General features: G+C 31.8%; 1 protein-coding gene across 1 annotated transcript; it reads right to left on the bottom strand.

Moving 5' to 3' along the window:
- Positions 1-1,627: 1,627 nt before the first annotated feature.
- On the bottom strand, positions 1,628-6,451 carry LOC139518436 (uncharacterized). Its single transcript, XM_071309976.1, has 3 exons — positions 5,951-6,451; positions 4,602-4,758; positions 1,628-2,035 (listed from the first exon to the last, which is right to left on the bottom strand). Exons 1-3 carry the CDS (start codon positions 6,051-6,053, stop codon positions 1,900-1,902), a joined length of 396 nt encoding a protein of 131 aa, XP_071166077.1. The 5' UTR covers positions 6,054-6,451; the 3' UTR covers positions 1,628-1,899.
- Between the last annotated feature and the right edge of the window lie 4,328 nt (positions 6,452-10,779).

Genomic DNA, 10,779 nt, shown 5'->3' with positions numbered 1-10,779 from the left:
GAAAAGTATGTCTATATTATTAAACACCCATCTAGATGTGAATAGAATCGCACTGTTTACTGAACTTTTTCTTTGACACTCTTCAACCCTGGAAGTATGTAACTTCAATGATTGAATCGACAAAATAACACCAGACGACCAGAAGTATCATTTATTCATAAAAAAAGAAGTAAGTTCGGTCTCCAGCAGTAGCATAAACTCGTAAAAATATATCCATTGTCCAGAGGTAACACAATTTTGACCGACACTCAGTCTTGAAGATAGAAGCTACATTCAGAATCCAGAAGTAAAACCATGTCGACTGACACTCAGTCTCAAGAAGTAGCAACAGCCCGTTAGAAGTAACATTCATCATCCACAATTAATACCATACCTACTGACACTCAGTCTCGAAAAGGAAGAACCAACCTGTCAGAAGTAACATTTATCATTTAGAAGTGACACCAAGTCGAGTGAAGTTACACCTAATCATATAAACAAATACCCATTCACTAGAAGTAACACCAAACACCAACAAAAAGAGATGAAGACGAACACCATCAGAAGTAACATTTATCTAAGAGATGAAGATGAAAACCATCAGAAGTAACACAAAGCTCAGAGATGAAGATGAAAACCATCAGAAGTAACACCAAACTCAGAGATGAAGACGAACACTATCAGAAGTAACACCAAACTCAGAGAGGAAGACGAAAACCATCAGAAGTAACATCAAACTCAGAGATGAAGACGAACACCATCAGAAGTAACACCAAACTCAGAGAGGAAGATGAAAACCATCAAAAGTAACACCAAACTCAGAGATGAAGATGAAAACCATCAGAAGTAACACCAAACTCAGAGATGAAAATGAAAACCATCAGAAGTAACATCAAACTAAGAGATGAAGATGAAAACCATCAGAAGTAACACCAAACTCAGAGATGAAGACGAACACCATCAGAAGTAACACCAAACTCAGAGAGGAAGACGAAAACCATCAGAAGTAACATCAAACTCAGAGATGAAGACGAACACCATCAGAAGTAACACCAAACTCAGAGAGGAAGATGAAAACCATCAAAAGTAACACCAAACTCAGAGATGAAGATGAAAACCATCAGAAGTAACACCAAACTCAGAGATGAAAATGAAAACCATCAGAAGTAACATCAAACTAAGAGATGAAGATGAAAACCATCAGAAGTAACACCAAACTCAGAGATGAAGACGAACACCATCAGAAGTAACATCAAACTCAGAGATGAAGACGAAGACCATCAGAAGTAACACCAAACTCAGAGAGGAAGACGAAAACCATCAGAAGTAACACCAAACTCAGAGATGAAGATGAAAACCATCAGAAGTAACACCAAACTCAGAGATGAAGATGAAAACCATCAGAAGTAACACCAAACTCAGAGATGAAGATGAAAACCATCAGAAGTAACACCAAACTCAGAGATGAAAATGAAAACCATCAGAAGTAACATCAAACTAAGAGATGAAGATGAAAACCATCAGAAGTAACACCAAACTCAGAGATGAAGACGAACACCATCAGAAGTAACATCAAACTCAGAGATGGAGACGAAGACCATCAGAAGTAACACCAAACTCAGAGAGGAAGACGAAAACCATCAGAAGTAACACCAAACTCAGAGAGGAAGACGAAAACCATCAGAAGTAATACCAAACTCAGAGATGAAGATGAAAACCATCAGAAGTAACACCAAACTCAGAGATGAAGACGAACACCATCAGAAGTATCATCAAACTCAGAAATGAAGACGAACACCATCAGAAGTAACACCAAACTCAGAGAGGAAGACGAAAACCATCAGAAGTAACACCAAACTCAGAGAGGAAGACGAAAACCATCAGAAGTAACACCAAACTCAGAGATGAAGATAAACACCATCAGAAGTAACACCAAAGACATGCACGATTGTATTTGTAACATTTTGTATAAAATTCCCAACCGTCTTCTTGTTTCTTTGGAATCTCTGTTATAATACCATGTCCAGGACTGAATGCTAGTTGTTCGCAACTGAAACTAATAAATTAAATCACAAATAATTTGAGTTATAGATATTTTTATAGTTTTTGAATCTTTCTTTAAACTATCTTATTTCATAATCGTTACGTCCACGACTGAAAGAATTTCAACGTGATTTTTCGACAATATTCAAAAAATGTGTCTTCCTATTTTTTTTTGAAATTCAGACTTTTTGTTAAGTAGATACATGTGTAAAGGGTGTTTACATTAAAGAGATATATTTCTACTGGTGTTTGTTTGGTTAGAATATAAAGGACTAATATAATAAAGTCAATTTGAACTATGACGGTCTTGTTGGGGCAAGGGGTACTTCTGTTCTGTATTAATTAATTATATGTCATTTTTCTCTATTTTGTATATGTTCACTTTTGTTAATTTTTTCTCTATTGTTTAATACTTTTGTTTATGCTTGCCTATGTTTCTCTTTACTTTATAACTACTATAATGTTTGCCCATTTTTCTTCATTCGTTATATTTAGCATTTCATTAACCTCAATCTGTTATTTTTCACCATATTTTCGTCCTATTTGTTAACCCTATTCAGACCCTCCTGGAAGACAGTGGCGATATGTGAAAAAAGTCACGTTTCTCAATCAATTATATTTTTTTTAATTTATTTTGGATGGTACCAATTTCCAAGAGATTTAGAAAAAATGTGTTCTCGTGGCTATTTCATTCTGTAGTTTTCACAAATTCTACATGGAAACTGTTATATATATATATTGACGACCATGACAAATGCAACACTATCTTATTCTTTTTAGTTCTCATTTTCCAATATGCAATACTTGTAAATTAAATGCTTAAATATAAATGTCATGCTTTACTTCATTGTAAACTAAATTTTGAAACTTGAATTGATTATATCATCTTTTATGTTCAACTCATGTGGTATGCACTGAAACCCTGGTTTTTCCCTAACTTACGGATAGTAGTGACTTCCTCTTACCGACGCCCAAATGATTGATAGCAAGATGAAACCGTTCTGTTGGGCATGCTTAGAGTTCTGATTTGTACCTTCTGATTTGCCATATCCATTACGGCATTTTTTGTCAATTATGCACTTTAAACCTTAGGACTTAAAATATTTTTTGCTGCAAGAGATTCTTTAATTAGTATTTAAGTATAAGGGAAACATTTATAGCGTTAATCTGTCAGCTATAACATTCGACGACTTATTTATCAGCTGACGTTGTGGCCTTATCGATGTCTCGCAAGTTACGTTGCGTAATAAAAAAAAATGGCGTGACGTTGTCATCCCGTATTGATCTAGTCCTGAGTAGTTATCAATGAATTATGTCTGCTGTACCATTGTTGTTTCGAGTTTGTGACGTGAAATTTTAATATCAATAGCACGTTCACGTATTCCTACGTACAGTATTATGATGGCCTGATCTACATTTTCATAACACAGTCTCGGCAATATGAAAATGCAATATTTGTAATTGTTTACTGATTTAAGTGTGGGTATGTATTGAGAGAATTGTTTCACCAAGAATTTTTTTTTAGTTTCCAAATGGTAATTTAAGAAGTTTCTGCGACTTCAATAATCCGTTATGTTGAATAACCTTCGGTAGTTAAGGTATGAATTTTTCTAGGCATGAATAGTAGTAATTTAGGAACAATCACGTAAACTGGGCTCCGTATAAATGTGTAATGCGTTTTTTTAAGTTCGTCGCATATGTGTATGTTGATGTAACATTTAGTCATTCAGCTAAAACTATAAAAAAAAAGTGCCTGACGATTAATGAAGAATCCACAATAAATTGGCTAATTAAGGTGGTACCCAACACTTTCACTAAAATTTATTTGGCTCGTTTAATTTTCATAAAATTTTGTCAAAGTATTTACTTTGACCCTTTAAGGAAAATATAAAAATTTCAAAAATTTTGAACCAACTGTTTTGTCAGAAAAATTACACTGGTTATATAGCAGCTTGACAAACACCAATTTTGATCATTGAAAAGCTTAATATTCCTTTTACAACACAACGTAATTAAAACGTTTAGCTGACTTTACAGAGTTATCTACCTGTAGTGTTAGGTACCACCTTAAATGTAACAATAGTATAAAAGTAACAGCAGTAGAACAAATTGTAATCTATATACTCTGGATTCATTTTTATTCGTTGGATACCAATTTTCATTGATTTCATGGGTACAAGGTAACCACGAATTTAAATGTTCAACACATCACAAATTTGCTGCATGATTATATGCAGACTTTTCTTATCCCACGAAATCAAATATCTACGAAAATGCAAGTTTTCCTCAATACACGAAAATTGGTACCCAAGAAAATAAATAAATCCACAGTGCTACCTCCTATTTACAATATTAATAGGAATTTCAAATCGTGTATAATGTATCTAAAAATCCTATACCCCGTTTTCTGTCGGGTCTAGCACTCCGCTCTCTTCAAAGGAATGAAATATGTCTTATTTCATTTCTGTTTAGAATTTTGGTATTGTATGCGAAATATCTGAAGTACTTAATACCAGTATCCTTTTTTTTAGTTGTTGAAATAATTTGGAAGAATGACAATAAAAATAAACAAAACCTACCTTTGGTAATGGTAATTATGTCCAATGCATGAGGGTAGCATATCACACATGATAGCACATTGCAACAATGATGTTTTCTTTGAGAGTAAAATGTCCAGGACTACTTTATAGTTTGTTGAACATTGGAGGAAATTACCATCAAATAGTTTGTTCAAAACTGAAAAAAAAACATATTCAAATACATGATCGGATATTTAAGTTCGTAATGATCAAATGAATGATCTAACTGTCGAATGCAGTCTTGTTAAAAAATGAATAGAAACGAACAACCACTATTCAAAGCGTAATGTCGATTTTTGGTTTTTGGTTTTGTTTATTTTTTTTTTATATTAATAATGAATATAATAAATAAAGGCAACAGTAGTACAGTGCTAATAATAGTTATTAAAGGTACCATAACACAGTTAAGCAAATATGTTTTTTAAATTGTACGATTAATGTTTAGGAATTACTTTTAAATCAGTAACGTCACCGGCATTTTTTTACTGTTGATATTTTTCTATTTTTCCATAAGACGAGTGAAGTTTTGCATGTTATCGTGTTATTGGTTTTGACACTTTTTAGCGGCCTGTTTGTTATTTTAAAATTTTATGTTCAACCGTCCGCTAGCAATATAAAATAAGAAGATGTGGTATGAAAGCCAATGAGACATCTGTCCACCGAAGTTCTATTGAAGTGGGTGTAAGCAATTGTTGTAATTGATTTAGTAGTTGGTTCGATATTCAAAATTGCTAACTAATCAATGAGATGAAATCACTCATGGAAAAAAAATGAAAGAATATTTTAAGTAATTTCGAACTATATTTAAGTATTGTGTGGACAACATACAACGAACATTCAAATAGCACTTTTGCTGATAATTGCTTTTAGAATGTTCCTTGGAGTTCTGTGTTTTTCTAATTTTACTTTTTCTATAAACTGTAAGTCTTTATAATGATAAGCACTTATTCGGTAGATGAAAGGAGCTAAACGTGAATCTATGATGCGGGTACCCTAGATAAAATAAAATGCAATAATATGGATTTAATTATAGCAGTTATTATAAATTATTTAAAGCCACAATATTGCATATTTTTCCAGGGTCACAAGACAGAAGCCAAATAAACCGATTTTACTGTATTTTGAATTTTGAACTTATTACGTATATTTAAAAAAAGAATATAACACTACTTGTCGCTGTTGTTTGAATGCTGGACAGTCCGTCAGAAAATCAATTTCGATCTCAATTGCATTCTTCAAAGAACAAAAATTACAAATTCTTTTCTAAATTTTTTTTGGATTTGAAATATGATAAACAATAACTTTTGTACTGAAGCGATTGAGAAATTAATAAAATGAAACAATTTTACCTTCTATCTGTACCTTCCATTCTCCTATATATTCCTGATTTGTGTATATTCCTATGCCTCTTACTGTAAAATGAGGGTAGTTAAACCCAGCTATAGCATCCATACCAACGATACGTCCTTTTCCTATCCTTAGTTCTCCGTTTATGGCACTGATTCAAAATGGTCGGTACTCATCACATTTACAAACATCAGAAGTTGGGAAAAGGATCATTCGCTGGCTCGTCCCAGTAAGGGAATTATCCAAGCGTCTTCTAATAGCTGATTTTGTATTATTCTCGCCACCAATGATAAAATTATACATGGGCTTTTTGGGGTCTCCAACTTCTGAATTTGACATGACAATTGAAGCCTCTCCACACGCTTTCACCTCAAATGTTAGCGTCGTAATTCCACTTAAATCAAGACCATATTTGTTGACATCAACAACATACTGCCAAAAATCGACGACGTGAAAAAAATCCTTTGTTCCAATGTTTGGTGTTGTAAATGTATTTTCAATTACCAGTCCTATAAAATGATAAATATAAACCAATCCAGTTCATGCAGAGTTAGACAGGAAAATGTATAAAATAAAAAAGAGAGGATAAAATATTTGTCCTAAGGTGCTTAAAAAAAAAAAGACAAGAAAAGAAAAAAACGACGAAAAGACAAACAGTGCACCAAGCATTAAAACAAACATTGAAAGCAACAGGGAAAGAACTAAAATTTCAATTAGTTAACACATATTTATTTATAGTGGATTAGGAAACAACTTATTGCAACTTATATTAATCCCTTTCTACTTTGCGGGAAAGAACTAAAATCTCGTTTACCTTTTAAAAATTAATTTGCTATGGCATACTTTTTCAATTCAATTTAAATAAGAGGAAACGTTAATCAGGTTAGTAACAGAAGTGTTTATAATAAGACTACTCTCACAATCAAATCAGAATGACGCCACAAATATTCCTAGCAAGTACTCAGTTGTAAAGATATAACTAATTGTCGTTGATTGCAGTGAGAGAAAAGAAATTGATATACAATGATTTCATATATTTCTCAGAAAAACGATTATACTGTGTAAATAAAAAAATGGGAAAAAATGACAGCTTTAAATTAAAGACCAATTTGAAATCAGGCATCTTAAATCTTTATTTTAGGTTCAAATTATTAACGGGACATTTTTTATCACAAAAAATCCCGTTTTCTCTTAAGAGAACGACAATTTCATTTTAACAGAAAAAACGGAAGAGTGGATTTTTTTTTTAATAAATATCGTTGTCCAAAAAACCTGAGACGGAAAAAATGAAAAGTCTGTTTTATTCAAAATAACTAAACACAATAGAATGTACATGTTATATGTTATTCAGGTCTCAGACAGGATATATACTGTGACATTCCCGCCTTAGAGTTTATAGCCCCTGAGCCGAAAATAACATTAAGTCGGATTACCCCTGACTTAATGTTATTTTCCAGTGCAGGTATTTGTTGACAACACATATATATTGAAAAACCCAACCTGATATGTTCGGCATACGTGATGATATTTCTAATTTACTGTGAACATAATTTTACCATGTATGTAATAATTTATAATAACACTTTTAACATTAAATTAAAGTATTAAAAGTGTAAATTGCGTGATCAAAAATGTATTATTAACTGAAGCACGTCATTATTTTCCCTCTATGAGCCTCTAACATTCTGATAGCTCATGACTATGTCACATAGTAACCGGGTGTTATGATGACGTTTTTGAGGTTCCAATTGGGGATAAAAACGTCGTATATACCCCGGCTGTTTCCTGAATATATACTGACGTCTCTGTGTTGTTATCCAATCACAAACCTCGACACATTTGTAATCCGTACTATATGTATTTATATCCTGTTGAATTACGTCTTACCAAATCTAAGACATGTACATAAAGCATCTATGCTTTAAGCAATATGATGAGTTATCTTTTGTTAGTCTTACCTAAAGTCTTCAAAGCAACAATGCTCAAGAGGAAAAATCTTTGACCAAAAGCCATCTTCTACTCATTAAGCTAAATTCTTGTAGAATTATGTAATATTTCTCTTCTCATCTAATATAAATATCAACATCATATATAAAATATTTAGCGAAAGTTGATATCGCTATGAAAGACAGTGTATAATTCCAAAACAGTATTTTATTGGAAGATTTATTATATATGTTTTCAATTGAAATGATTGGAGATTTTTGGAATGGGAAATATTGTAAATGAACCTAATGAACATCTGATGGCTTGCAAATAAATAATGAAATCTCTCTGAAAACGGCTTAAAATACTACATTTGTTTTCTTATATCCAGTATAAGATATTGCAATAAATTTTAGGACGATAAATATTTAAACAATTTATATTTATCAATGTGGTATTTTTTGTTGGAATAGACGGTTGACATCGAATAGGACAACTAAAAGAGATAAGTGCAAGGCACCTTTTAAACGCTCGATGATAAATTCAATAAATATTCGCAGTCCGATCAATTCGTATTTGTATAAAATGTCAAATATATTGTATCTCTCGAAAGTATCTTCAAATTCCTATGCCCACATAGAAATGTATACTCAGATAAAAGGTATACTTGACTTTAAAGTCGAAGGTGCAAATATATATTACACAATAGCAATAATCAAAATAAAAAAAAAATCTTTACTCAAAATCATATTATCAGAGTTCCATGGGTGTTCTTATAAATACTTACAATACTATAACTAATTTTAAACAAATTATGTGCCAGTTCAGTTGAGTTTATTTTCATTTTCCGTGGATAAAGTGTTGTGTTAGTCAAAATACTTATTACGTCGTTATAGCATTAATCTAGAAAAGCCTTTCAAGACCGTCATAATCATGATAATTATTTGAAAAGTGTGAAAATAGTTATAATTTTTTGGATCTCGTTTCATATAATTGTATGAATTTCAAAATTATATATACATTACAAAAATACGTCACTGCTTGTGTGTACTGTGTTGTTGTTAAAGGAAGATGGCAGTTGTTATTCTGCGGTATACATGCGTTTCTCTGTGCAGAGTTGATCTTGCGTTTGTTTAATTTAACATTATTGCCATATAAGCATGAGGTTTGGTTAGCCATACAACCAGGTTCAACCCATCTTTTTTCAGATAAAGTCTGTTTGTTTTTTGCATTCCAGTGTTTCTGCTGTTCCGTCGGTTTTTTATCTAATAGTTTGTGTGGTTTTCCTCGCTTTTAGTTTGTTGCCCGGATTTGTTTTCTCTCAATCGATAAACGACTTTTGAACAGTGGTATACCACAATTGCACAAAAATGCAAGTAGGTCAGAATTTTGCATTTTTGTGTATCTCTCCGTAAAATTTAAAAGTGGGACATTCTCGTCAAAAATGAAAACCAGATACTCTGAAAGATCCCCATCCTTAATTTTTGAAATCAATAATGCTGCATTGCTAATAATATCTTGGTGCAAATTAGATATATCAATTCGGACTAACAACCTCCAGGTGTATCTAAATACATATTTACAACGAAGTGTTATCATTTATCAGCAAAAAAGGTTACGATTTTAAAGCAAATAAACCAGGAAAAAGACATAATACAGCATTACTAAAGCAGTGATAAGGTATAAATTTAAAAGTTTGATGAGAGACAAAATAGACTTCATTCCAAATAAATAACAATCAAATATCATCTGAAAATGTTACTGCATCTGGAAAATTTGCGATAATGACACCATTCCTGTTTTGTAAAGACTTATTGCTCATTTCAGAACAAAAGGTAATATAAAATATTTGTTTATTACTCCTATATAAATCAGATGTAGCCGTTTCATATATTCGAGGCTAACGCCCTCATATAATTAAAGTTTAAATCTAATAATCGCAAGCGCTCTTGCACTTACAATAATAGTCTCATTGGAGTTTGATAAAATTTATGTGGAAATTAATATCAGTTATATCTGAGAGGAACCGGTAAATCAGTGTGGTTCGTTTTAATGCCCTATCATATATTGTCTAGTGCACTGATTTTCCGTTCTGCTGCTAGTTATTCTGTTCGTCCTGTATCAGGTAAAAATGGTCTGGATGGGGTTTACAGAATAGACAAAAATTACCAAATATACAGAATAGTAAAAAATGAGCAAAACATATAATAAAGAAAAGAAGACTAAAGGGGTGCTAAATCATAAAGAATTACTGTGAAAAATAAAAACAGTATTAGGTGATTTTAGACTTATTCCATTAATTATGGTATCAAATTGAACATTCTAAATAAAGGAAGAGTTTATACTCTTCAAAAAATTCACCAGCACATAACGGATAAGTGTAAACAAAAACACCATAGAAATAGGAAAATGTGGGATGGGGTTCCAATGAGACAACTATCCATCTAAGTCACAATGTGTAAAAAGAAAACATTTCTATAGGTAAAAAAGACGGCATTCAACACGGAGCCTCTGTTCACACTAAACAGCAAGATAAAGAGCGTCAAATAACTCGTATAAAACAATTCAAACAGAAAAAATAACGGTCAATTTAAATAAAATAACTCTATCTAAAAGTCATATAAACAAACAAAAAAAGAGTAGAAATACACTTCACGTATACATTTAATCTATTACACAAAATAAATACAATATTTATAAAAAAAATATTTGGCAAACCAATCAAATCGAATTAATACTTCAAAATGTAAGGAGCTTTTTCAAAGACCTATGCAGAGAAAATATATAGTCTACGCTTAATATATATATGTGGTGCACTCAATATAATTATAATGTGCACAAACAATTTTTTGTGCTATCAATTTAAAATTAATGATGTATATAATTATATCGATAGTAAATTGAC

Source organism: Mytilus edulis, chromosome 4 (assembly GCF_963676685.1).
Source record: "Mytilus edulis chromosome 4, xbMytEdul2.2, whole genome shotgun sequence".
In the NCBI taxonomy this organism is placed as follows: Eukaryota; Metazoa; Mollusca; class Bivalvia; order Mytilida; family Mytilidae; genus Mytilus; species Mytilus edulis.
The sequence above is the reverse complement of the archived record's forward strand: the minus strand, read 5'-3'. Positions and strand labels throughout refer to the sequence as shown.

Bases quoted from the DNA above. Each gene is read 5' to 3' on its own strand.
- LOC139518436 (XM_071309976.1), bottom strand. From the start codon at position 6,053: ATGGATGCTATAGCTGGGTTTAACTACCCTCATTTTACAGTAAGAGGC. The intron at 4,759-5,950 runs GTAAAATTGTTT...TTTTTTTTTCAG, and splicing joins ATGGAAGGTACAGATAGAAG to TTTTGAACAAACTATTTGAT. The intron at 2,036-4,601 runs GTAGGTTTTGTT...TTAATTTATTAG, and splicing joins CATAATTACCATTACCAAAG to TTTCAGTTGCGAACAACTAG.